A 27,802-nucleotide genomic window follows, 5' to 3' on the forward strand; every position below is an offset into this window, starting at 1 on the left:
AAAACCTTTTGACCTCCTCATAAACCCCGGGCCAATAGAACCTTTGCAGAATCCGCTCTTGGTTTTTTTTTACGCCCAAGTGTCCTCCCAGCACGTGGGAGTGGGCCAAGTCCAGTACCACACGGCGGTATGGCTGGGGTACCACCAGCTGCTCCACTACCTCGTGCTGCACTTTGTCCACCCTATACAGCAGGTCCTGGTTAAAAGCTAAATGGGGAAACACCGAGTCGGCCCCTGGGTGCTGAGCCAACCCATTTACCACTGTCACCCCTTCCCTCGCCCGCAATAATGTCGGATCCTGGAGCTGGGCGGTCCCGAACGTGTCACGGGATACCTCCAGGTCCGGGATGGACGGGGTTTCCACGGATCCGCCTGCCAACACCTCTAGGGGAAACCTTACGGGATGACACTCTACAGGTGATGTGGTGACCCCTACGGCTGGTATCCCCGCATCGGGATCCTCGGGCACTGGGCCAGATTGTCGTCTGTCCCTAAGGGAAGGCATATCGCTCTTCCATAGAGTCCAGAATAAAGGAAAATCCCTTCCCAGTATGGCGGCATAAGGGATTTGGCGTCCCACCCCGACGACATGCTGCACCTCTTTGCCCAACACGGACATGGTAACCCTGGCAGTGGGGTACTCCCGGCGATCCCCATGGATACAGACAATGGACAGGGTTTGCTTCTCTGGGAGTGTCTCAGACACTAGGGACGCATGCACTAGGGTTATCAGGTTCCCAGAGTCCAGCAAAGCATTAATCGGATGCCCATCGATCAAGACTTGGCACAGAGGTGGCATATCGGCGTCCGGCCAGGCATCTGTGGTACATACAGGCCGGGCAAAGAAAGAGGACCGGCGAGCGAACCCGCAGTCCATGGGTTCAGGTGTTTGAGGACAGTTCGCTGCCCTATGTCCCAGGCCGTGGCAGTGCCAACATTGAATCCCCGTGGTCCCTCCCCGGTCTCTCTTCCCTGGAGTAGGACTAGCCTCCCCCCCCCTTTGTGGTTGGGTCCCTTTTTCCGGATCCCTAGCCTGAGAGGGAGCCTGACGGGATTCCCGTACCTGCGCTGAGTCCCGCACCAAGTCCTGGGTCGCCACATACCTCTCGACTAGGCTTACTAACTGATCCAGGTTGCCGGGGTCTCCCTGACCAACCCAGCGCTGTATGGCCCTTGGCAGGGTCCGCACCAAACGATCGACCACCACCTGTTCCACCATCTGCGAGGGGCTCAATGTCTCAGGCTGCAGCCATTTTTTTACTAGGTGTAACAGGTCATAGGCCTGGGACCGAGCAGGCCGGGACTCAGAGAAGGCCCACTGGTAGACTCGATGTGCACGCACATAGGTATTAACCCCAAGACGAGCCAACACCTCCCCCTTCAGCCTCTTATAGCTCTTGGCTTCCTCCTGACTGAGGTCGAAGTAGGCCTTTTGTGCGTCTCCCACTAAAAATGGCGCTACTACTTCGGCCCACTGTTCTGCAGGTAACCTTTCCTGTTCCGCAGTGCGTTCGAAGACCATCAGGAACGCCTCGATATCATCCTCGGGGCCCATCTTTCTTAACGCTGAGCGCACCTTATCCCGGGCAGCAGGTAGGACTGCGGTTCCCCCTGGGACGGCTTGTTGTTGTAACACACGCATGGACTCCTGCATAGTCGCCAGTTGCTGGGCCAGTAGACTATTCAACTGCCGCTGGTCTCTCAGGGCTTCCTCATGTCTCCGAGTAGCCTCCTCATTACTTTGCACCAAGTGTCTAATGGCTTCCTCCATCTTATCTGGAGCCACAAAACTTGCCGGTTTAATATATGACATACAGTCCAAACAACACAATTTTTCGGCCTCACTGCTGTTTGCCCGCTGAAGCCACCAATTGTGGGGATCCGCTCTGGTAGGCAGTGGTAGCGAGTGCAGTATAGAGGCAACACAGACCGGTCTTGGTGTAAAACACAATGCTTTGTTTATTCACACGGTGCATATTTGTGAAAGACGGTGCAGTTCATAGGGAGGGTGGTCACACACCACAGCAAAATAATAGTTCAAACACAGCAAGTCCCTGCTGCAGGCTACTTGAGGCCTGTTTCAGTCACATAAAGCAAAGTCTATTTAAAGCCAGGAGTAATGTCACCTTTTCTCCTTGGTGAAGTAAGTCCATGAGTCCGGCTCCTAGCCACAGGACATGGATCCCTCCTGGATTCAGCTGCGGGTACCTGCACACTCCTTTACAGGCCTCAGCACGCAGCCCAGCTCACCTCCACTCCTCACTCTCACAGCCAGAGAACACAGAAGCTCCACACTGAGAACCACACCCTTGTTGCTGGTCAGGTTTTAACCCTTCCCTGCAAAACCTGGCCTGGACCGTGGGGAGACAGGCACCCGCCCGCATATCTGCCTGCTCCCAATAAGAGCCGGCCCGGATCCGTTGTTAACAGCGTAACCGCTGCAAAATGCACTTTTCCGGCTCTTACTCCAGCGGGGCCAGGACCCCCGCTGGCACGTACCTCCCGTTTACGACCACCCCAGGTACTCTCCTACACTATTTATAGAAGCCATCCTCCTTTCTACTTCATCTTTTTTACAATTAGTGTTATGTTTGCTTCCAGAATTTGCTGGAATTTAATTGAATCTATTTTCCCTCTACCCGTGAAATTTTCCCCGTGCCATTGGCTACAACACAACCCCAAAGCATGATTGATCGAACGCCATGCATAATGGTTGGAGAAGTGTTCTTTGCCCTTTTTTCTCTAAAAATACCTTCAGTGTTTTTGGCTAAACAGTTCGAGTTTAACCTCATTGGTTCATAGGACTTGTTTCCAAAATGCATCAGGCATGTTTAGACATTGTTTTGCAAACTGAATTTTCTGGTGAGGATGCAGGAGAGTTTTTATTCTGATGACTCTTCCATGAAGGCCATATTTTTGCTGGTGTCACTGAACAGTAGAACAATAAGTCACAACTCCAGAGTCTGTTAAATATTCTCGAAGGTCTTGTGCAGTGAAGCGGGGATTCTGATTTACCTTTCTAACTTTCCAACGAGCAGCTGTCTCTGAAATTTTTTTTGGTCTTCCAAACGTTCTTTGACCTCCACTGTTCCTGTCAACTGCCATTTCTCAATTACATTTCAAACAGATAAAACCTGAAAACACTTTGCTATCTTCTTATAGCCTTCTCTTGCTTTGTGGGCCTCAACCATTTTCATTATTAAAACATTAGGCAGCTGCATAGAAGAACCCATGGCTGCTGTTTTTTGGGACAAGGTTAGAGGAGTCTAGGCATTTATAAATATTAAAAATTTGCATCACCTGGCCTTTCCTAGTGATGATTGTGAACAAGCCTTAACCCTAACAGGTAATTTAACTTCTGAACCTGGGTTATCTGAGCGCTCAAATCTCCTTGGGTTCCCATACTTTTGTAAGGCACTCCTAGCCTTTTTTTTACTCCAAAATTGTACAAAACTTGTACTAAAAATAATACACTGATATTAATTAAAATGTCCTAAAAGTAGATAAAGATACCCAAATCCAACAAATAAGTAAAAAATATTAGACTTGGCCATTTTGTTATTGATAAAAATTATCCATTATCACATATCTGTGAGAGGCAAATGTATGTAAACCTTTAGGATTAGCAGATAATTTGAAGGTGAAATTAGAGTGTGGTATTTTCAATAAATGGGATGACAATCAGGTGTGAGTGGGTGATGTGTTTCATTTAAAGAACAGGGATCCATGAAAGTGTGATCTTCACAACAGATTTGTAGAAGTGTATTAGTGCATGAACAAAACAGATTTCTGAGGACCTCAGAAGAAGAGTTGAATTTCAGGCTGGAAAAAGTTACAAACCCATCTTCAAAGACTTTGGACTCCACCAATCCAGTCAGATTGTGTACTAATGGAGGAAATTCAAGACCATTATTACCCTTCACAGTAGTGGTCGACCAGCAAATATTATGCCAAAAGCAAGGCATGTAATAGTCTGCAAGGGCACAAAGAAACCTAATGTAAACTCTAAGCAACTAAAGGCATTTCTCACATCAGCTAACAGCTAATGTTTATAAATTCACCATCAGGAGGACACTGAACAACAATGGTTTGCATGGAAGTTCTGCAAGAAGAAAGCCTCTGTTCTCCAAAAAGAACATTGCTGCCTGTCTGCAGTTTGCTAAAGATCACCTGGACAAGCCAGAAAGCTATTGGAACAATGTTTTGTGGACACGAGGCCAATATGCACTCACCTAAAGAATTATTAGGAACACCTGTTCTATTTCTCATTAATGCAATTATCTAGTCAACCAATCACATGGCAGTTGTTTCAATGCATTTAGGGGTGTCAGACGGGCCAGTCTGAGTATTTCACAATCTGCTCAGTTACTGGTATTTTCACGCACAAGCATTTCTAGGGTTTACAAAGAATAATGTGTGAAAAAGGAAAAACATCCAGTATGCAGCAGTCCTGTGGGCGAAAATGCCTTGTGGATGCTAGAGGTCAGAGGAGAATGGGCCGACTAATTCAAGCTGATAGAAGAGCAACGTTGACTGAAATAACCACTCGTTACAACCAAGGTATGCAGCAAAGCATTTGTGAAGCCACAACACGCACAACCTTGAGGCAGATGGGCTACAACAGCAGAAGACCCCACCGGGTACCACTCATCTCCACTACAAATAGGAAAAAGAGGCTACAATTTGCACGAGCTCACCAAAATTGGACTGTTGAAGACTGGAAAAATGTTGCCTGGTCTGATGAGTCTCGATTTCTGTTGAGACATTCAAATGGTAGAGTCCGAATTTGGCGTAAACAGAATGAGAACATGTATCCATCATCTGATGGCTACTTCCAGCATGATAATGCACCATGTTACAAAGCTTGAATCATTTCAAATTGGTTTCTTGAACATGACAATGAGTTCACTGCACTAAAATGGCCCCCACAGTCACCAGATCTCAACCCAATAGAGCATTTTTGGGATGTGGTGGAATGGGAGCTTCGTGCCCTGGATGTGCATCCCTCAAATCTCCATCAACTGCAAGATGCTATCCTATCAATATGGGCCAACATTTCTAAAGAATGCTATCAGCACCTTGTTTAATCAATGCCACGTAGAATTAAGGCAGTTCTGAAGGCAAAAGGGGGTCGAACACCGTATTAGTATGGTGTTCCTAATAATTCTTTAGGTGAGTGTATAACCTTTTGGTTAAAATGATATGTGTTATGTTTGGAGAAAGAAAAACACTGCATTCCAAATTAAGAACCTCATCCCATCTGTGAAACGCTGTGGTGGTAGTACCATGGTTTGGGGTTATTTTGCTGCACCTGGCCCAGGATGGTGTGCCATCATTGATGGAACAATACATTCTATGTTATATCGGTGAATTCTAAAGGAAAATGTCAGGACATTTGTCTGTGAGTCATGCAGCAAGACGACCCTAAACACACAAGTCTTTTTACCAAAGAAGAATAAAGTTAAAGTATTGGAATGGCCAAGTCAAAGTCCTGACCTTCATCCCATAAATGTTGGGGAAGGACCTGAAGTGAGTAGTTGATAGAAAGAAACCCTTAAACATGACATAGTTTAATCTGTTTTATATAGAGGAATGGGCTAAATTTCTTCACAGCCGATGTGCAGGACTATTTAACAATTACTGGAAATGCTTAGTTTCAGTTATTGCTGCACAAGTGGGTCACACCAAAACCTGAAAGCAAAGGTTTACATACTTTTGCCACTCACTCATTGTTGGATCATTTATCTCAATAAATACATGGCCAGGTCTAATATTTTGGACTCATTTATTGTATATGTTTTTTTTTATTATTTACTTCTAGAACTTGTGCGAAAATCTGATGTACAGGTGAAACTCGAAAAATTAGAATATTGTGCAAAGTTCATTTATTTCAGTAATGCAACTTAAAAGGTGAAACTAATATATGAGATAGACTCATTACATGCAAAGCGAGATATTTCAAGCCTTTATTTGTTATAATTTGGATGATTATGGCTTACAGCTTATGAAAGCCCAAAGTCACAATTTTGAGGTACCCTTTGCTTAGGGGGTATGGATTAATTAGCTCACTAGAGTGTGACACTTTGAGCCTAGAATATTGAACCTTTTCACAAAGTTCTAATTTTAAGCTGCATTTCTGTTAATTTGCATTACTGAAATAAATGGACTTTTGCACGATATTCAAATTTTTTGAGTTTCACCTGTAGTTTTAGGTCAAATTTATGTAGAAATATAGAAAATGGAGACCCAAAAGCTGTGTCAATCCTCGTGCAAGCTCTATTGGCGGAAGTGGTGCTGGCAGAAATGATGTCATTGTTGCTGGTTGATACCCCTATGTGGTTATCTCGCATGTGGTAATTTTACTCCACACTGCTGGCCATTATCGTATTTGACTATGTCCAATTGTAATTGATGAAAATTTTCCCCAAGTTCCAGGTCTTCACCAAAATTGCTTAAAACTGTCTTGTCCTCAAAAACTTAAAGGTTAGGTTCACACGTGACTGAAAATCTGTAGTGTTTCTGCTTGTAGTCTGCAACAGAAAAATGTGGTGCACTTTTTGTTGCTGATTTTGTTTGGCCGATTAGATGCTGGTTTCAAACGTTGCACTGGAATGGGAAAAATCCGCAATGAAAATCACCGGTCAAAATTGACGTGCTGCAAATGTAAAATCTGCACCACACGTCAGTTTCTGCTGCTGATTTTTTCGATTTGCTGCACTAAAATCCGCGACAGCGTGTGGATACAGCCTAATTTAACAAAATTTATAAAAATTGTCTGCCCAAAAATCTGTTCTCTCTAGTGTGCCTGCAGATACCAAACCATTGCCATCTGCAAGCTCTATTTTACAAGATTCTTTTTCTAAAACAAAATGGATGAAAATTATCTGCGATTGTTTAAAATTATCGTCTTTAAAAAACTGATTGGTTTCCAAAAAAAACGATTATCTCTAGTGTGCTTGCATATATCAAACCATCTGGCTTTAACTACAGGCTCTTTTCTACTTCCTCCCTCTACATCTATCTCAATGGGCTTCCTCCCATTCTTAACAGAAACAGGGCAGTGCAGTTCTTACACTCCATCTTCCTCCTTTCATATGTGTAAACTGCAGCACTGTCAAGCTGTCTTAGAATGCATGAGCCTGGGTGAGAGAAGCCACACAGCGGATCAGTTGATTATCTGCATCAAGAAGTAAATTTCCCTCTAGATGTCTACCCTCCAACAGTAAGGTGGTCAGCAAGAATGGCAGGGACATTGTAGCTGCTCTGCATGTGGGGAAAATAACACCTGCTCCTTGCATGGCCCACATGATGAATTTTGTGGTACAATGCTTTTTAAAAATAGTATTGTGGCTTGCACAATACAGTGGAGTGTATTTCAGCCATTCTTCTGTGGCTAAGAACACCCTCCTGAACTTGCAGCAACAGAATGGTCTGCTTTTCAATCGCTTGATCTGTAATGTTCCAACTTGCTGCAGTTCCAGCTGGTATATGCTGGAGCATATGTAAGAGCAGCATAATGTCATTAAACATTACAACATGCACACTATCTAATATTCCACCTTTCAGACCATATCCCCCCCCCCCCCCACTTGCTCCGCGTGTGTAATTTAGCCTTACAAAACTGTCCTCTCTCAACCAATATGACAAATGCAATGATTACTATCATACCCAAAGAAGGCAAAGACCCCACCTCATGTGCTAATTACCGCCCCATATTACTTCTAAACATAGATCTAAAACTCCTGGCAAAGATGCTTGCAACAAGAATCCAATCCTTCCTTCCCAACTTAATTCACCCTGATCAGGTGGGCTTTGTAAAGGGGCGGAAGGGTAAAGATAATACAACATAAATTCTAGACGCCTTTTACTACACTGCCTATAAAAAACAGCCACTGGTTCTCCTAGGCACTGATGCGGAAAAAGCTTTTGACCGCATAGACTGGTCTTACATTAAACACACCCTACACAAATTTAATTTCCCTGCCCCGTATATACATGCCATTTTCGCAATGTACAACAACGCTTCCGCCACAGTTCTAGTAAACAACCTCACCTCTTCCCGTTTCCGCTCATCTTTGTCCTAGTTATGGAAACTCTCATGCAAGCCCTAAGACAGGAGAGCAACATTCAAGGTTTGAAGATTGGTCCCCAAGAATTTAAACTTGCCGCTTTTGCTGATGACCTCCTAATTCTCACCACTAACCCTCTTATATCCATGCCCTTGATACTCTCTCTACTTAATAAATTTAGTTCTCTATCCAACTTTAAAATTAATCCACAAAAATCACAGATCCTGCATACTCGCCTATCTTCGTCTTGTATAAATGCCCTCCAATTAAACTCTCCATTCATCTGGACCGCCCAACACTTAACATATTTAGGTATTAAAATAAACTCTCACCTTCCTGACTTATTCCACCTGAATTACACCCCCCTTCTAAAATCCAACGCCGCTCAATTCGACTCATTGGAAGGCAACCATCTTTCTTGGTTTGGCAGAAAAAATATGGTAATGTCTTTAGTCACCCCTAGACTTACCTATCTCCTCCAGGTATTACCCATTATGAATCCCCGTTCCTTTTTCAGAAAATTAAATAGCCTTCTTCGCCAATTTCTGTGGCAAGGAAAGAAGTACAGAATCTTGCTTTCCACCATAACCAAACCAAAACATTTGGGAGGTATAGGTTTGCCTGACCCTGAATTATACATGAAATCCATCCACCTTTGTAGAGCAATAGATTGGATCCGAACTCCTTCCCATAAATTTTGGTTCTCAATAGAGAATGCCAACTTTAACTCTTCCCTCAGGTCCTTGTGGCTGGCAGATAAGCCACTCACAGCCCTATCCTCAATAACTAACCCCATGATACGATCCACTATGAAGGTATGGAATTGGTTCTCCTCTAACTACCGTGACCTATTAGCTCTCTCCCCCCTCCTCCAGATTAGAGATTTAATTTCTCTCGGAAGGAATAATGCAAGTCACCTGTACATACTAAATGGTAAAACACTCGGTAACACTGACATGGGAAAGGATCTAGGAATTTTAATAAACAAAACCAGTGTCAGGCAGCTGCTGCCAAGGCCAATAAGATAATGGGTTGCATCAAAAGGGGCATAGATGCCCGTGATAAGAACATAGTCCTACCACTTTACAAATCGCTAGTCAGACCACACATGGAGTACTGTGTACAGTTCTGGGCTCCTGTGAACAAGGCAGACATAACAGAGCTGGAGAGGGTCCAGAGGAGGGCAACTAAAGTAATAACTGGAATGGGGCAACTACAGTACCCTGAAAGATTATCAAAATTAAGGTTATTCACTTTAGAAAAAAGACGACTGAGGGGAGATCTAGTTAATATGTATAAATATATCAGGGGTCAGTACAGAGATCTCTCCCATCATCTATTTATCCCCAGGACTGTGTCTGTGACGAGGGGACATCCTCTGCGTCTGGAGGAAAGAAGGTTTGTACACAAACATAGAAGAGGATTCTTTACGGTAAGAGCAGTGAGACTATGGAACTCTCTGCCTGAGGAGGTGGTGATGGTGAGTACAATAAAGGAATTCAAGAGGGGCCTGGATGTATTTCTGTAGTGTAATAATATTACAGGCTATAGCTACATGAGAGGGGTCGTTGATGCAGGGAGTTATTCTGATTGCTTGATTGGAGTCGGGAAGGAATTTTTTATTCCCCTAAAGTGGGGAAAATTGGCTTCCACCTTTTTTTTTGCCTTCCTCTGGATCAACTTGCAGGATGACAGGCCGAACTGGATGGACAAATGTCTTTTTTCGGCCTTATGTACTATGTTACTAAAAAAGCTCAGGACATCTTCTACCCTTTTAACTGACCTCTTTTATAGTGATGGTTGTGTTATCTCTGACTAGGAGCTCGCCTCCACCCTAAATATCTCACCCACCAACTTCCTCATTCTCAAATTCCTTAGAGCTGAGATAACCTTGTGGTCCATTTCTCCACCCATTCAAAGCTCTCCTAGTTGGCTTGAAAACCTGCTAACTAATGTCTGCTATCCCCTCAAATTGATCTAATTTCTCTACAAAAAACTTAATCTTCCTCCCATAAAGGTTAAACCGGCCTTTGTTGGTCTATGGGAAAAAGATTTAGGTAGCCAATTCTCTGATAAAGAGACCAATACTCTCCTTAACATTCCACATAAACTCAAGGTGCTTCCGGGTACAGGATATAAAATATTGTCTAGGTGGTACAAAACTCCTGATAAAATAGCTTTCCTGTACCCCGACGTCCCTGATAGATGTTGGAGATGCGGCTCTGAAAGAGGCACCTTCATGCATATTTGGTGGAATTGCCCTCCAATATCTACATGGTGGAAACAAATCTTCCACATAAGCAATACTATATGTAACTCTAAGCCCCCTTGTACCCCTGAAATTGCCCTTTTATCCATTGGCATAGTAAATGCTGGTAAACAAAAAACCTCTCTAATATCCTACTTGCTCTCAGCAGCCCGCCTCCTAATCTCTACGAAGTGGCGCACTGCTGAAATCCCCTCCATTGAACAATGGAAAAATAGAGTAGACCAACTTTATCGCTTAGAAGAACTCTCTAACTGGAAATTAGGGACTTCTGGAGAGGCAGATTTGAACATGGCCCAGTTTGCAATGGGTGTACAGTCTTGTCCAGCCTAAAGTGTACCATTAGAGAGGGTATTCACCGCAGCAGGTGGCGTTGTCACACCCAAGTGGACATTTGTGAAAATGAATGAGGCATGGATCCGTGAGGATTTTCTCACACCTCCGGCTGAGGTCAATGCATAGATCTGCCATTGCTGATAGTAGCTATTTATTGCTGGCTCGATTGTGCCACTGGTCTCACAGAATGAACATAACCCCGTTCACGGGAATATAGTAGAATATGGTCAATTACAATAGACTTCACAGAAATACCATTAATTCTAAAACATAACTTTTAATAAGTCATTAATAAAAGCCAATGGACCCTTATAATACAAAAAGTAAATGTAAATAAAGAAATAAATCAAAAAACCTAAGTGTGGAAATAATATTCCACTAGCCTACGTTCGCAGGAAGGCAAGCAAGTGTTTAATAGGCTGTTGGGGCAATGTCCCTGATTCTAGCCCTATTATTGTTGCCCTGCCTGTAAACGGAATAGCCGCCCCGATAGGGGCGATCCCGTGTCTCGTGCCTCCTGTTGATCCCTAGAAGGCCCTAGCACGGGGAATAGATACAGCAATAAAGATGCTAGCCCTATAGTAAGACCTAGGCTAGTATAAATGCCAAGAAAATAACAAACAAAAGTGCATAGATAATCCCCCAGTGAGGTGGCGAGAGTCCACCCAATAACAAAAAGTACAGAAAATGACAAGTGATGTAGCAAGTATACAGGTCATGTGTCAGACTGACACTCCTGACCGTCCCTACGCGTTTCACCTAGTTGGTTACAGGCTCCTCAGGGGACAAAACATATAATATAACAACAGGGTGTCCAACACCAGAAATCTATCACCAGAGTATAGAGAGGCCAAGATATTGCTTCTCTCATAGATCAATGGTTATTACTATAAAAAAAACACCATTTTATATATAGCTATATAGCTTCTTGGAACAGGTTCAAAAAACTAGTCAAAAGTGATGGCCGAGTCGTCATAATTAAAGACCACTATGTTAGCAACATCCCGGTGGTACTCCAGTACAGCCAGGCATGGAGTAATGATAAAGTGAGGGGCACTCGTCATAGCCCCTATTTCATAAATTTCAATGTCCATTCCCTCAATATAGTTTAAACGCTGCATTCCTTATTGAGCATCTTATTTGATGTATGAGTTCAGATAGAGACATATATATAAGGGCAAGTAGTTATCACATACAATGTCAATAAGGAAGGTATACATCAATGCTGTGACATATATGGTAGTCAGTCATCGTAGTCTCCTTGATGTGGAGATAAGCTGGTGAAACCAGCAGTTCTTGCGTATCCCTAGGAAGTACACAGCAGCATCTCGTATGGCTGGGCCCATTAGACGTCCATAGGTAAGGAAGATGAGGCGGTGTTCAGATGCTGACACATGCTGACCCGGAGTCCCCAGGGTATGAGTTTGATAGAGGCAGCAAACAGTGAATTCCGCTTGCGCTATTTAAACCCTGCTTCCGGGTATGACGTGGGCCGGCACCTGATTCCACTAGCGATCACATGACCGCATTCGGTCACTGACGTAGATGGTCACGTGTCTCATTCCGGTCATGTGACTCAGTCATCTCATTGATAATGTTTACAGCGGTGGCCTCAGTAGGTGCCTAACCCTGCTGTTGATCATATGGCCGCGCTCGCCGGCTGATGTGTAGGGTCACGTGTCTGCCTCCGATCACGTGACCCAGTCATCCCGTTCTAGTGCATAGGTCATATTGCATTTGGATGGGGTAGTGGAATATTATTTTCACACTTAGGTTTTTTGATTTATTTCTTGATTTACATTTACTTTTTGTATTATAAGGGTCCATTGGCTTTTATTAATGACTTATTAAAAGTTATGTTTTAGAATTAATGGTATTTCTGTGAAGTCGATTGTGCCACTGCTACCTATCATGTTTCATACTGTACTACATCTGCAGATGATATTCCCCCTACTGCCACTAGTACTACCCTTAAGCAGCTGCGCATCTCCTACTTTGTCTGTAAGGGTCTACATCAACACTGTACCACTGCTTCTCCCGCAAAAAGAGGGAATTTTCTGAAGTTTTTTCAAAACAAGCCACTGCTTTCTCTGATACTTTTTGTTTATAAATAAAGGCATGCATCTACCCCCATTAAGGCATTATTATTGAACTACTTGTTCAGAACAAGTCATTGCTTCTTCTGATACTACTGTGTGTGCATGTGTATAAACATGGGCAGCCATATGCCCCTTTAAAGAAAAATTGTTGGACCACTTGTTCAGAACAAACACTGTTCTTTCTGACACCATACTGTGTGTTGAAATAATGGCAGGCGCCCCCAATAACGGACATTTTTTAGAATTATCTTTATTTTAAAAAGCATAACAAATCCAATGGTGCAGTATGTTTATAAACAGACTGTTTGTTAACCCCATCGACCATGTGTTCACCCATCATTATACATGTCAGTGTCACTCTGACATTATTTACTATTGCTGTATTTTCTTGAAATTGAAGCACCTTCTATTTGGGTAAATTTATTCATACCAGAATCAAATTATCTAATCGATTTGTTTGAAATTCACTCATCTCTATTAATGATGTTGGTTTAATAGTTTACTCTTAATGTTCTGTAGATCCCTTTTTATATAACTCTTTTGACTTCTGTGGACAGCATGTCCAGTACCATCATATGGCATCTGAGCATGCTGCATTTTATATACATTTTAGGTGAAGATGGCGGTGCAAAGGTTAGTTGCGCCACTATCTGCAACTTTGCCCCGCTCAGGCCAGGTCTAAAACTGTTGTTGTGGCGGAGAAGGCGACAGGCTGGCAGGCCCGTCTCATTTACCATTTTCTACGACTGTTTTAGGCGTAGAAAAGGGTCTAAATGTAAGACAGCTTGAAATCGGTCTTACATTTAGAACTGGCGCTGATGCGCTGAAGTTATGGAGAGGCCTGCGCCTCTTTATAACTCCAGCGGATCCACCACCAGCTTTGAGCATTTATTAAGACCAGTATCTAAAAGACCAGTCTTGATAAATGTGTCCCTATCGCTGTAATTTATCATGCCTTACTCTAGAACTCTGGTATCAAAATGTTGAAAAATCCTCATGTTGTGACTTTTTGGGCTCACTTGCACAAAAATGTTGTTACTTTTTGCATGTGGAGTAGGAGTAGGTGGATTAGGAGTAGGTGGAGTAGGAAAGCTGAATTAGCTTTTTTAGACAAAAGTGTTAAGCTTAAGGATAAGACAAATTTATCAAACATGCGGCACGCAGACTCAAGGAAAACGGACTTCAAATATCACCCTCATGATTAATTCCCCACCTATATTTAGAAATAGATCAAAACAATACAAGAATTAAACCTTACTTAAACTGTAGATAATTATTATAAATTCTTAATATAATTTTGTGAATATGTTGTTCAGAGCAGTGATAAATACCTTTTGCATTACCTTTCCGTCTCATTTCCCTTTCCTTTTCTTCTTTGTTCTCCTTACGTCTTTGCCTCAGGGCAGTTTTTGGATTAGTGATCCACGCTTGGTAGATAAACTAAACGAAATACAATATTTTTCCAATGAAAACTACAGATATACCATACATTTGACTGCTTGCTTCAATATGATATCTGTATATGTAAAATATTTTGGTCATTCAAGTGTGGACTAGATTACTGTATGTTTCAGTCAGGAGTCAGGACCCCTTAAAAAAAGAACCACAATTTCTACTGCAAAATGTATTTCTTTTGGATTTATTTTACTTTTTTTGAAAGTGCAAAAATGTTTAATAATTTGATGTAAGGACAGTCCTTTACATATTTATAACATATGTTGACCTTTCTACAGAAATGAAGAAAGCCACAGCACATTAATTTCAGGAATCAACTATTTATTTCCCGAAATATGCATATTTATTGCAATAAAAAAGTGCTATGCAGCAACTTGCTTTATTTTTATAGGTTGTCCTGCACCACTAAGTATGCAAGCAATCTATAATTGAACTTTGGAATCACTGTGCTTCTTAAATCTGCCTATTTCCTCTTTGATATGTTCACCTTTGACTTTAAAGAGGGCATGTCAACTATTTTAGTGAATACTTCTATAGATATAGAGATATATTATCTATCTCTGCATTGTGCCATTTCTGTCATTCTGGAAATGTATGACTAAATTGTCAAGTACAATTCGTTGTGTCAATAGGGTGTGTTCGTCCACCGTCTGCCAGGTAACACTAAATAGATAGGGTCAGAGCATGTAGGGTCAGGCTCAATTGACTCAAATGAGATGGTAAACCAAGTCATCAATTTGTGCTTCCAAGAAAAACACAAAAATGTCACAAAGTAAAGTTGCTTCACATTTTTTATTTTATTTTATTGGTAATCTACTATAACAGATCTGTCAGGATAATTAGAATTATATGTTAATGGATATTTTATATTACTTTTTATACTGCTTTTATATTTGAAAATGCATCTTTATGTCTTTTTTGTTCTGGACAACAGGACTCATGTACCTATCTAGTATAGTTTTCCATTTTAATTTTGTAACATTAACAAAATTGTTTGCATAGACACATAACTGTGGTTTACCTAATGAAAACGCTGTTTTTCTTTTTTTGATCCAAGGCTCCGTTCTCAAGTTATGATACTTATTCTCAACCTTATAGTGACCACCCATAAGGCTTTTTTACGGCAGTCACTAAGAGGGCCTTAGGCTGGACCACCGTTTTTTGGAATGCAGTGGGGACCCAGATCTCGCATGAGAGCCATGGTCCTGCTCTAACAGCCTGGACCGTGTAACGCTTTACATGCCACAAGCAATGGTGTCTGCCGCATGTAAAGTGCTGACAGAGGAAGCGGACTCCCTCTATCTCCCATCGGCACCCGCGCAAATGCGATCGAAAATCAAGCCCTCACACAACTCCATAGAAAGAAAAATAAAAAAGTTATGGGTCTTGGGAAGTGGAATGCAAAAAGATTTTGTCCTTTTAAATAAAGTAGTAAAAAAAACTATATGTATTTGGTATCGTTGTAACAGTACTTAACCAGAGACTAATGATATTTTTTTAAATTTATATTGAAAATTGAATGCCGTAAAAGTAGAATTAATAAAAGTTAATCAGAAAGTTATGGGTACCCCACAATGGCGCCATTTAAAACTACAACTTGTCCCGCAAAAAAACAAGCCCTTATACAGCTATATAGACAGAAAAATAAAAAGGTTATAGCTCTTGGAAGGCAACAATGCAAAACGGAAGAAAACGCTAGATCAGTAAGGCCCAAAACAGGCGGGTCACTAAGGGGTTAATATACAAATTAGGCCATTGGTGCAATGAGGGCATCACTATTGTTCATGTTGCACCTGAGCTCAGATCCTTTCTGTGGCCAGCCCCTCCCTGGCTGCTTTCATTAACAAGGCCAGGCAGCAAACCAATGAGAAAGGGGTTGGCCACAGAAAGGAGTGGAGCCTGGGTGCAACAAGAACAAAATTACCAAAACCCTAACTTGAATATTTAGAAAATGTATCATAACTTTAGAATGGAGCCTCGGATGAACAAAAGAAAAGCAGAATTTTAATCAGGTGAACCACATCCATGCGTCCATGCAAAAATTTGATAGGAATGTCACTGGTGACAGATTCCCTTTAAGCCATGTTCAAACATTCAGGAGTTTCAGCCTAGGATCTCTGATAAGGTTTATTTTAAAGATCCACAGCAGATTTGCCTAAGGCAAGTCCGAACTGTGTGAACATGGCCTTATAAGCATAGTTGAACAAGATGTCAGAGTGGCTGGAATACTTCTGTTCAACAAATTCCTTTCACAGTTGAAAAGGCCAGAATGAGATTGGGGCTACACATGCAGCCAAAAACATCTGTGAAACCTGTCTTCAACTTGCTGTCCAATAAGTATTTTAGAGCTATGATTTGGCTGTAAAAAAAGCCAAAATGCAGAAAAGTTGCAGACAAGGTCCAGTTGAGTGGCATGTCATACGACGCATTTCAACCCCATTCACAATCTGCTTTACTCCATGTTGGAATCAGCACTGGGGACAAGTCCCTTGACATACACATAATGGTATTGACTACACATGAATAGGGCCTAAGAAAAAAAAAAAAACAATGGCAGAATCTGAGGAGTGGTAAAGACAGCTGTCATTGTTGGAGCATGTGATAAATCCTCTTTGCAGTTACTTTTGGCAGTGCTGGTAAGAGAAACAAATTATAACCTTCCATGTATACAATTTTAGCTTATAACATCCTTTGAAGGTTATATCCACACAGGGCATAAACAGTACAGATTTGAGGGTAGAAAGTCAGCAGCATTTTACATAGCAGCAAAGTGGATAAGATTTAAAATCCAAATTGCAATGTAATAGATGAAATCCGAAGCAAACTTGCAACAAAATCTGACAAATCCGCATGTAACACATGTTGATTTTGTCAAGGATTTGTCACTGATTTTGCCTATGTATTTTACCTTAAATGTTATATGGAAAGTAAAGTAAATGAATTAAATTTACACAAAGGCAACTACTTGAGGTTTCATGTGGACTAAATGAGGATGAAAAGTTGTAACAAAAAATGCCTTTGGCATTAGTCTTTTATCGATATTTGCTGCAATTAAAAACAAGTAAAACACATTATACATTCTATGATAGATTATCATTTGTCCTGACAAATGAAAATCATATTAAATGGCATTGCATAGTTTAGAGCAGCATGCATGGTGGAAACACAAAAAAAAAGCCAAACACTGAAATTACCCAGTCATGCATTAGTGCAAGCGACACCTAACATACATGCATATGACAACATAAACACACCTGGTTCTCAGAGAAGCTGGAGTTTACAGAGTTAATATGTTAAACTGATTTAGCAGAACAATATCAGTTACTAGACACAAGCACTGGAAGCACGTCCCTACATACGAAGAACCAGGAAATCTGACATATACTCAAGTGGGTGAAAATATCACTTCTTTAGTTTATCTGTAGTGATCTACTGAGGCACTGCAAGCCCAATGTTGGTTAATTTCAATTTTATTGTTAAAATCAAGGCAAAAGAACAAACACGAGTGACCATTCAGCCACATACGAACTTTTGTTTATGTCTTGACTACACCAAACTGTGGCCTGGAATTACCTGACTTTATTGCTGTAAATTTGGAGTAAAGTATAAAGTATGCAGCTCTGCACAGATAACCACACTGAGGTTCTCGGGATGCATACAGATTTGTAGAAATAAAGTGTATAGAGGCACATATAGTATATACCGCCTAATATTTAAGGGAAACAAAAGTGAGTCAGCTATGAAGCCGAGTAACAATAAAGGGGCATCAATATTTCTTCTAACTTTAAAGAAGGAATTAAATGAAAGAAGAGCTACACTGCCAATGTACTGTCAATATTATTAGTCACGCAACATGGTTCCACATTGAAAGAGGAATATAACATTTTACTCCCCTGACCGTGCCTAGAAAATATGTGATAATCATATGCCCTTGCAATTCAGGATAAGCTTACCACTCATGTTAAAACCTCTCCACAGTTGTTTTATTATATAATAGTCAGCAGAACAGCTTAAGGCCTCTTAAGACTAATGATCAGGACAAATGTTGAAAAGGAGCCTTCCTAGAAAAGCTCTTTCCTGACAATTGCCTCATGTAAAGGTGTTGCCGATCATCATACATTTGTTGATCAGGTGAACGTCTTGTTGGTGTGATCATCAAAATCATTGTTTTTGGGCAGCAGATCATGCTGTCCAAACAGCGATTTTGCTGCCTAGAAGCAATGAATGTGTATGGTAAAAAGCCATCATTGCGGCAATGGTTCGTCCCCATATAGTGGAAGTGATTGCTGCATCTACATGCAACTTTCATCTCCTGTAAAGAGCTGGCAATTATCTGTAACAAACTATTCATTCCTGAAAATTGTCTGTGTGTCTGCAGAGCCTTTACTGAACAATCGTTAACACAATATGCAAAAATTGCAGCTAGGTTCTGTCTGGCTAAAATATAGCTGTGCTTCCTGGACTCTGGTAGTCTCTAGAAGTCCCAGGCTTGATAAGAGTCTTTAAGCAGAAGAGAGGAGGGTACAAACCTATTTCTAAATTTAGTTCTACTGTACGTTTATTTTACAAGGTCCACAGTTTTTAACACATTGTAGTAACAACAGTAGATTACTTGTCTGCCTTGTGGTTGCTCTTAAAAAAAACCATGTCCAAATGTGGGCATTTGGAAATCATGGGGGTTGGGTTTCCCAGCCTGGGACCCCAATTTATGAGCCAAAATTAAGAGCTGCTCTGTTAGAGAGAGTTAAAAAACAGATCAAATTAAGATTATGTTCACATGTGGTGTGGACTGAGTTCACAATAGAAGCCACAATGTTGTTCTTGATATGTTATACAAAATTCTTGCCTTAAAATCTCCAAAGGCAGTGTGAACAGACACCAACACTCCAGAGATAAAATAAATATATGTGGTATGTAAATTGAATCCCTTAACGCAAAGCGCCATATATGTATGGAGCGCTGAACGGGCGGGTGCAGGAGCTGTGCAGTCACTGATAGCTGGATCCCTGCTGTATGCACCGGCATCAGTGATTTCACCGATGCCGTCACATTAACCCCTGCACGGCCGCGGTCAGCGCTGACCGCGGCACGTGCAGGCTTCAGACGTCTGCAGGGTGTGCATGCGCTGCTGTGACAGGGACCCGATGGAAGAGAAGGCATCCCGATTAGAGTTGAGCGGACACCTGGATGTTCGGTTTCGGCTGAACTTGAAAAAAAGTTCGGTTTCGGGACCCGAACTTGACCCCAAACCCAAACCCCATTGAAGCCAATGGGGACCCGAACTTTTGGGCACTAAAATGGCTCTAAAATAGTCCTGGAAAGGGCTAGACGGCTGCAAAAGGCATCAAAATGTGCTTAAGAGCATGACAACTGTTCTGCAAACAAATGTGGATAGGGAAATGACTTAAAATAACATAAAATACAGAAAAATTAAAAATAACAATCTGGATCTAGGAGTAGGAGGTTGAGGAGGCGGTGGATATGTGTATATGGCGGTGTAGGTTGACGTGGCGGTGTAGGTGGAAGCGGCGGTGAAGGAGGAATAGGTAACCAACACTGATTTGTGTTATTTTTTATTTTTAAATTGGGGTATCCCCCAAAATATTGGCACATATAACAAAATAAAACTAAGAATAAGTGCACTTGAGTACAAGAATGGATGGTTGAGGCTGGTATAAATGTCAATTCTGCACAAGGTACGGACAAGTCCTGTGGAATCCATGCCTGGTTCATTTTAATAAACGTAAGCTTGTCCACATTGGCTGCGGCCTGTGATAATGCTCTCTGCCGCACTAAACAAACGTTCACACTATACACTGGCTGCAGGGCAGGTCAGCACCTCCAAGGCTGACAAAGCTTTTCCACATTTTGGCCATGCTAACCCAGCCTTCTCAGGGGCTGGTGGTGCCCCAGCTGTGTTGGCTACCTCTTCCTCCTCCTCTGCCTTCGCCTTGTGCTTCCACTGTGCCCCCGCTGTCAGGTGGGAATGCTATCATCAGCGTGCGCTTGTAGTCGCGCATCTTCCGATCAGTAACAGATGTTTTCACTAAATTTAGTTCCCTGTCAGCAATGCAGAGCAGGGGTTCATTCACGGCAAAAGGGGGTTCATGTCACCCAGCAATACAACAGAGGATTTTGAGAGATTTAGGCCCCTGTTACCCAGCCACAGCAGGGGTTCATTCACGGCAAAAGGGGGATCATGTCACCCAGCAATAGAACATAGGATTTTGAGAGATTTAGGCCCCTGTCAGCAATGCAGAGCAGGGGTTCATTCACGGCAAAAGGGGGTTCATGCCACCCAGCAATAGAACAGAGGATTTTGAGAGATTTAGGGCCCTGTCAGCAATGCAGAGCAGGGGTTCGTGTCACCCAGCAATACAACAGAGGATTTTGAGAGATTTAGGCCCCTGTCAGAAATGCAGAGCAGGGGTTCATTCACGGCAAAAGGGAGTTCATGTCACCCAGCAATACAACAGAGGATTTTAAAAGATTTAAGCCCCTGTCACAAATGCAGAGCAGGGGTTCATTCACGGCAAAAGGGGGTTCATGCCACCCAGCAATAGAACAGAGGATTTTGAGAGATTTAGGCCCCTGTCAGCAATGCAGAGCAGGGGTTCATTCACGGCAAAATGGGGTTCATGCCACCCAGCAATAGAACAGAGGATTTTGAGAGATTTAGGCCCCTGTCAGCAATGCAGAGCAGGGGTTCATTCATGGCAAAAGGGGGTTCATGTCACCCAGCAATACAACAGAGGATTTTGAAAGATTTAGGCCCCTGTCAGCAATGCAGAGCAGGGGTTCATTCACGGCAAAAGGGGGTTCATGCCACCCAGCAATAGAACAGAGGATTTTGAGAGATTTAGGCCCCTGTCACCCAGCCACAGCAGGGGTTCATTCACGGCAAAAGGAGGATCATGTCACCCAGCAATAGAACATAGGATTTTGAGAGATTTAGGCCCCTGTCAGCAATGCAGAGAAGGGGTTCATTCATGGCAAAAGGGGGTTCATGTCACCCAGCAACACAACAGAGGATTTTAAGAGATTTAGGCCCCAGTCAGCAATGCAGAGCAGGTGTTCATTCACGGCAAAAGGGGGTTCATGTCACCCAGTAATAGAACAGAGGATTTTGAGAGATTTAGGCCCCTGTCAGCAATGCAAAGCAGGGGTTCATTCACGGCAAAAGGGGGTTCATGCCACCCAGCAATAGAACAGAGGATTTTGAGAGATTTCGGGCCCTGTCAGCAATGCAGAGCAGGGGTTCATTCACGGCAAAAGGGGGTTCATGTCACCCAGCAATACAACAGAGGATTTTGAGAGATTTAGGCCCCTGTCACGAAGCCACAGCAGGGGTTCATTCACGGCAAAAGGGGGTTCATGTCACCCAGCAATAGAACAGAGGATTTTGAGAGATTTGGGCCCCTGTCAGCAATGCACAGCAGGGGTTCATTCACGGCAAAAAGGGGTTCATGTCACCCAGCAATACAACAGAGGATTTTGAAAGATTTAGGCCCCTGTCAGCAATGCAGAGCAGGGGTTCATTCACGGCAAAAGGGGGTTTATGTCAACCAGCAATACAACAGAGGATTTTGAGAGATTTAGGCCCCTGTCAGAAATGCAGAGCAGGGGTTCATTCACGGCAAAAGGGAGTTCATGTCACCCAGCAATACAACAGAGGATTTTAAAAGATTTAAGCCCCTGTCACAAATGCAGAGCAGGGGTTCATTCACGGCAAAAGGGGGTTCATGCCACCCAGCAATAGAACAGAGGATTTTGAGAGATTTAGGCCCCTGTCAGCAATGCAGAGCAGGGGTTCATTCACGGCAAAATGGGGTTCATGCCACCCAGCAATAGAACAGAGGATTTTGAGAGATTTAGGCCCCTGTCAGCAATGCAGAGCAGGGGTTCATTCATGGCAAAAGGGGGTTCATGTCACCCAGCAATACAACAGAGGATTTTGAAAGATTTAGGCCCCTGTCAGCAATGCAGAGCAGGGGTTCATTCACGGCAAAAGGGGGTTCATGCCACCCAGCAATAGAACAGAGGATTTTGAGAGATTTAGGCCCCTGTCAGCAATGCAGAGCAGGGGTTCATTCACGGCAAAAGGGGGTTCATGTCACCCAGCAATACAACAGAGGATTTTGAGAGATTTAGGCCCCTGTCAGCAATGCAGAGCAGGTGTTCATTCACGGCAAAAGTGGGTTCATGTCACCCAGCAATAGATCAGAGGAATTTGAGAGATTTATGCCCCTGTCAGCAATGCAGAGCAGGGGTTCCTTCACGGCAAAAGTGGGTTCATGTCACCCAGCAATACAACAGAGGATTTTGAGAGATTTAGGCCCCTGTCAGCAATGCAGAGCAGGGGTTCATTCACGGCAAAAGGGGGTTCATGTCACCCAGCAATACAACTTAGGATTTTGAGAGATTTAGGCCCCTGTCAGCAATGCAGAGCAGGGGTTCATTCACGGCAAAAGGGGGATCATGTCACCCAGCAATACAACAGAGGATTTTGAGAGATTTAGGCCCCTGTCAGCAATGCAGAGCAGGAGTTCATTCACGGCAAAAGGGGGTTCATGTCACCCAGCAATACAACAGAGGATTTTGAGAGATTTAGGCCCCTGTCACCCAGGCACAGCAGGGGTTCATTCACTGCAAAAGGGGATCATGTCACCCAGCAATACAACAGAGAATTTTGAGAGATTTAGGCCCCTGTCAGCAATGCAGAGCAGGGGTTCATTCACAACAAAAGGGGGTTCATGTCACCCAGCAATAGAACAGAGGATTTTGAGAGATTTAGGCCCCTGTCAGCAATGCAGAGCAGGGGTTCATTCACGGCAAAAGGGGGTTCATGTCACCCAGCAATACAACAGGATTTTGAGAGATTTAGGCCCCTGTCAGCAATGCAGAGCAGGGGTTCATTCACGGCAAAAGAGGGTTCATGTCACCCAGCAATAGAACAGAGGAATTTGAGAGATTTATGCCCCTGTCAGCAATGCAGAGCAGGGGTTCATTCACGGCAAAAGTGGGTTCATGTCACCCAGCAATACAACAGAGGATTTTGAGAGATTTAGGCCCCTGTCACCCAGGCACAGGAGGGGTTCATTCACGGCAAAAGGGGGATCATGTCACCCAGAAATACAACAGAGAATTTTGAGAGATTTAGGCCCCTGTTAGCAACGCAGAGCAGGGGTTCATTCACGGCAAAAGGGGGTTCATGTCACCCAGCAATAGAACAGAGGATTTTGAAAGATTTAGGCCCCTGTCAGCAATGCAGAGCAGGGGTTCATTCACGGCAAAAGGGGGTTCATGTCACCCAGCAATACAACAGAGGATTTTGAGAGATTTAGGCCCCTGTCAGCCAGGCACAGCAGCGGTTCATTCACGACAAAAGGGGGATCATGTCACCCAGCAATAGAACAGAGGATTTTGAGAGATTTAGGCCCCTGTCAGCAATGCAGAGGAGGGGTTCATTCACGGCAAAAGGGGGTTCATGCCACCCAGCAATAGAACAGAGGATTTTGAGAGATTTAGGCCCCTGTCACCCAGCCACAGCAGGGGTTCATTCACGGCAAAAGGAGGATCATGTCACCCAGCAATAGAACATAGGATTTTGAGAGATTTAGGCCCCTGTCAGCAATGCAGAGAAGGGGTTCATTCATGGCAAAAGGGGGTTCATGTCACCCAGCAATACAACAGAGGATTTTAAAAGATTTAAGCCCCTGTCACAAATGCAGAGCAGGGGTTCATTCACGGCAAAAGGGGGTTCATGCCACCCAGCAATAGAACAGAGGATTTTGAGAGATTTAGGCCCCTGTCAGCAATGCAGAGCAGGGGTTCATTCACGGCAAAATGGGGTTCATGCCACCCAGCAATAGAACAGAGGATTTTGAGAGATTTAGGCCCCTGTCAGCAATGCAGAGCAGGGGTTCATTCATGGCAAAAGGGGGTTCATGTCACCCAGCAATACAACAGAGGATTTTGAAAGATTTAGGCCCCTGTCAGCAATGCAGAGCAGGGGTTCATTCACGGCAAAAGGGGGTTCATGCCACCCAGCAATAGAACAGTGGATTTTGAGAGATTTAGGCCCCTGTCAGCAATGCAGAGCAGGGGTTCATTCACGGCAAAAGGGGGTTCATGTCACCCAGCAATACAACAGAGGATTTTGAGAGATTTAGGCCCCTGTCAGCAATGCAGAGCAGGTGTTCATTCACGGCAAAAGTGGGTTCATGTCACCCAGCAATAGATCAGAGGAATTTGAGAGATTTATGCCCCTGTCAGCAATGCAGAGCAGGGGTTCCTTCACGGCAAAAGTGGGTTCATGTCACCCAGCAATACAACAGAGGATTTTGAGAGATTTAGGCCCCTGTCAGCAATGCAGAGCAGGGGTTCATTCACGGCAAAAGGGGGTTCATGTCACCCAGCAATACAACTGAGGATTTTGAGAGATTTAGGCCCCTGTCAGCAATGCAGAGCAGGGGTTCATTCACGGCAAAAGGGGGATCATGTCACCCAGCAATACAACAGAGGATTTTGAGAGATTTAGGCCCCTGTCAGCAATGCAGAGCAGGAGTTCATTCACGGCAAAAGGGGGTTCATGTCACCCAGCAATACAACAGAGGATTTTGAGAGATTTAGGCCCCTGTCACCCAGGCACAGCAGGGGTTCATTCACTGCAAAAGGGGATCATGTCACCCAGCAATACAACAGAGAATTTTGAGAGATTTAGGCCCCTGTCAGCAATGCAGAGCAGGGGTTCATTCACAACAAAAGGGGGTTCATGTCACCCAGCAATAGAACAGAGGATTTTGAGAGATTTAGGCCCCTGTCAGCAATGCAGAGCAGGGGTTCATTCACGGCAAAAGGGGGTTCATGTCACCCAGCAATACATCAGGATTTTGAGAGATTTAGGCCCCTGTCAGCAATGCAGAGCAGGGGTTCATTCACGGCAAAAGGGGGTTCATGTCACCCAGCAATACAACAGAGGATTTTGAGAGATTTAGGCCCCTGTCACGAAGCCACAGCAGGGGTTCATTCACGGCAAAAGGGGGTTCATGTCACCCAGCAATAGAACAGAGGATTTTGAGAGATTTGGGCCCCTGTCAGCAATGCACAGCAGGGGTTCATTCACGGCAAAAGGGGTTCATGTCACCCAGCAATACAACAGAGGATTTTGAGAGATTTAGGCCCCTGTCAGCAATGCAGAGCAGGGGTTCATTCACGGCAAAAGGGGGTTTATGTCAACCAGCAATACAACAGAGGATTTTGAGAGATTTAGGCCCCTGTCAGAAATGCAGAGCAGGGGTTCATTCACGGCAAAAGGGAGTTCATGTCACCCAGCAATACAACAGAGGATTTTAAAGATTTAGCCCCTGTCACAAATGCAGAGCAGGGGTTCATTCACGGCAAAAGGGGGTTCATGCCACCCAGCAATAGAACAGAGGATTTTGAGAGATTTAGGCCCCTGTCAGCAATGCAGAGCAGGGGTTCATTCACGGCAAAATGGGGTTCATGCCACCCAGCAATAGAACAGAGGATTTTGAGAGATTTAGGCCCCTGTCAGCAATGCAGAGCAGGGGTTCATTCATGGCAAAAGGGGGTTCATGTCACCCAGCAATACAACAGAGGATTTTGAAAGATTTAGGCCCCTGTCAGCAATGCAGAGCAGGGGTTCATTCACGGCAAAAGGGGGTTCATGCCACCCAGCAATAGAACAGAGGATTTTGAGAGATTTAGGCCCCTGTCAGCAATGCAGAGCAGGGGTTCATTCACAACAAAAGGGGGTTCATGTCACCCAGCAATACAACAGAGGATTTTGAGAGATTTAGGCCCCTGTCAGCAATGCAGAGCAGGTGTTCATTCACGGCAAAAGTGGGTTCATGTCACCCAGCAATAGATCAGAGGAATTTGAGAGATTTATGCCCCTGTCAGCAATGCAGAGCAGGGGTTCCTTCACGGCAAAAGAGGGTTCATGTCACCCAGCAATACAACAGAGGATTTTGAGAGATTTAGGCCCCTGTCAGCATTGCAGAGCAGGGGTTCATTCACGGCATTAGGGGGTTCATGTCACCCAGCAATACAACTGAGGATTTTGAGAGATTTAGGCCCCTGTCAGCAATGCAGAGCAGGGGTTCATTCACGGCAAAAGGGGGTTCATGTCACCCAGCAATAGAACAGAGGATTTTGAGAGATTTAGGCCCCTGTCAGCAATGCAGAGCAGGAGTTCATTCACGGCAAAAGGGGGTTCATGTCACCCAGCAATACAACAGAGGATTTTGAGAGATTTAGGCCCCTGTCACCCAGGCACAGCAGGGGTTCATTCACTGCAAAAGGGGATCATGTCACCCAGCAATACAACAGAGAATTTTGAGAGATTTAGGCCCCTGTCAGCAATGCAGAGCAGGGGTTCATTTCCAACAAAAGGGGGTTCATGTCACCCAGCAATAGAACAGAGGATTTTGAGAGATTTAGGCCCCTGTCAGCAATGCAGAGCAGGGGTTCATTCACGGCAAAAGGGGGTTCATGTCACCCAGCAATACAACAGGATTTTGAGAGATTTAGGCCCCTGTCAGCAATGCAGAGCAGGTGTTCATTCACGGCAAAAGAGGGTTCATGTCACCCAGCAATAGAACAGAGGAATTTGAGAGATTTATGCCCCTGTCAGCAATGCAGAGCAGGGGTTCATTCACGGCAAAAGTGGGTTCATGTCACCCAGCAATACAACAGAGGATTTTGAGAGATTTAGGCCCCTGTCACCCAGGCACAGGAGGGGTTCATTCACGGCAAAAGGGGGATCATGTCACCCAGAAATACAACAGAGAATTTTGAGAGATTTAGGCCCCTGTTAGCAACGCAGAGCAGGGGTTCATTCACGGCAAAAGGGGGTTCATGTCACCCAGCAATAGAACAGAGGATTTTGAAAGATTTAGGCCCCTGTCAGCAATGCAGAGCAGGGGTTCATTCACGGCAAAAGGGGGTTCATGTCACCCAGCAATACAACAGAGGATTTTGAGAGATTTAGGCCCCTGTCAGCCAGGCACAGCAGCGGTTCATTCACGACAAAAGGGGGATCATGTCACCCAGCAATAGAACAGAGGATTTTGAGAGATTTAGGCCCCTGTCAGCAATGCAGAGGAGGGGTTCATTCACGGCAAAAGGGGGTTCATGCCACCCAGCAATAGAACAGAGGATTTTGAGAGATTTAGGCCCCTGTCACCCAGCCACAGCAGGGGTTCATTCACGGCAAAAGGAGGATCATGTCACCCAGCAATAGAACATAGGATTTTGAGAGATTTAGGCCCCTGTCAGCAATGCAGAGAAGGGGTTCATTCATGGCAAAAGGGGGTTCATGTCACCCAGCAATACAACAGAGGATTTTAAAGATTTAAGCCCCTGTCACAAATGCAGAGCAGGGGTTCATTCACGGCAAAAGGGGGTTCATGCCACCCAGCAATAGAACAGAGGATTTTGAGAGATTTAGGCCCCTGTCAGCAATGCAGAGCAGGGGTTCATTCACGGCAAAATGGGGTTCATGTCACCCAGCAATAGAACAGAGGATTTTGAGAGATTTAGGCCCCTGTCAG

At 43.9% G+C, this 27,802-nt stretch overlaps 1 protein-coding gene across 5 annotated transcripts in view; it reads right to left on the minus strand.

Annotated features, from left to right (window-relative positions):
• PIEZO2 (piezo type mechanosensitive ion channel component 2) overlaps positions 1 to 27,802 on the minus strand; it is a 661,827-nt gene that overhangs the window by 111,222 nt on the left and 522,803 nt on the right. For 4 of the 5 annotated variants that reach the window (XM_040432210.1, XM_040432214.1, XM_040432209.1 and 1 more), the window contains exon 33: positions 14,102 to 14,210. In XM_040432210.1, the coding sequence (XP_040288144.1) occupies positions 14,102 to 14,210 (109 nt within the window). The remainder of the gene's footprint in view (positions 1 to 14,101; positions 14,211 to 27,802) is intronic. The other variant, XM_040432212.1, reaches the window with a different exon arrangement.

Source organism: Bufo bufo, chromosome 5 (assembly GCF_905171765.1).
Source record: "Bufo bufo chromosome 5, aBufBuf1.1, whole genome shotgun sequence".
Classification (NCBI taxonomy): domain Eukaryota; kingdom Metazoa; phylum Chordata; class Amphibia; order Anura; family Bufonidae; genus Bufo; species Bufo bufo.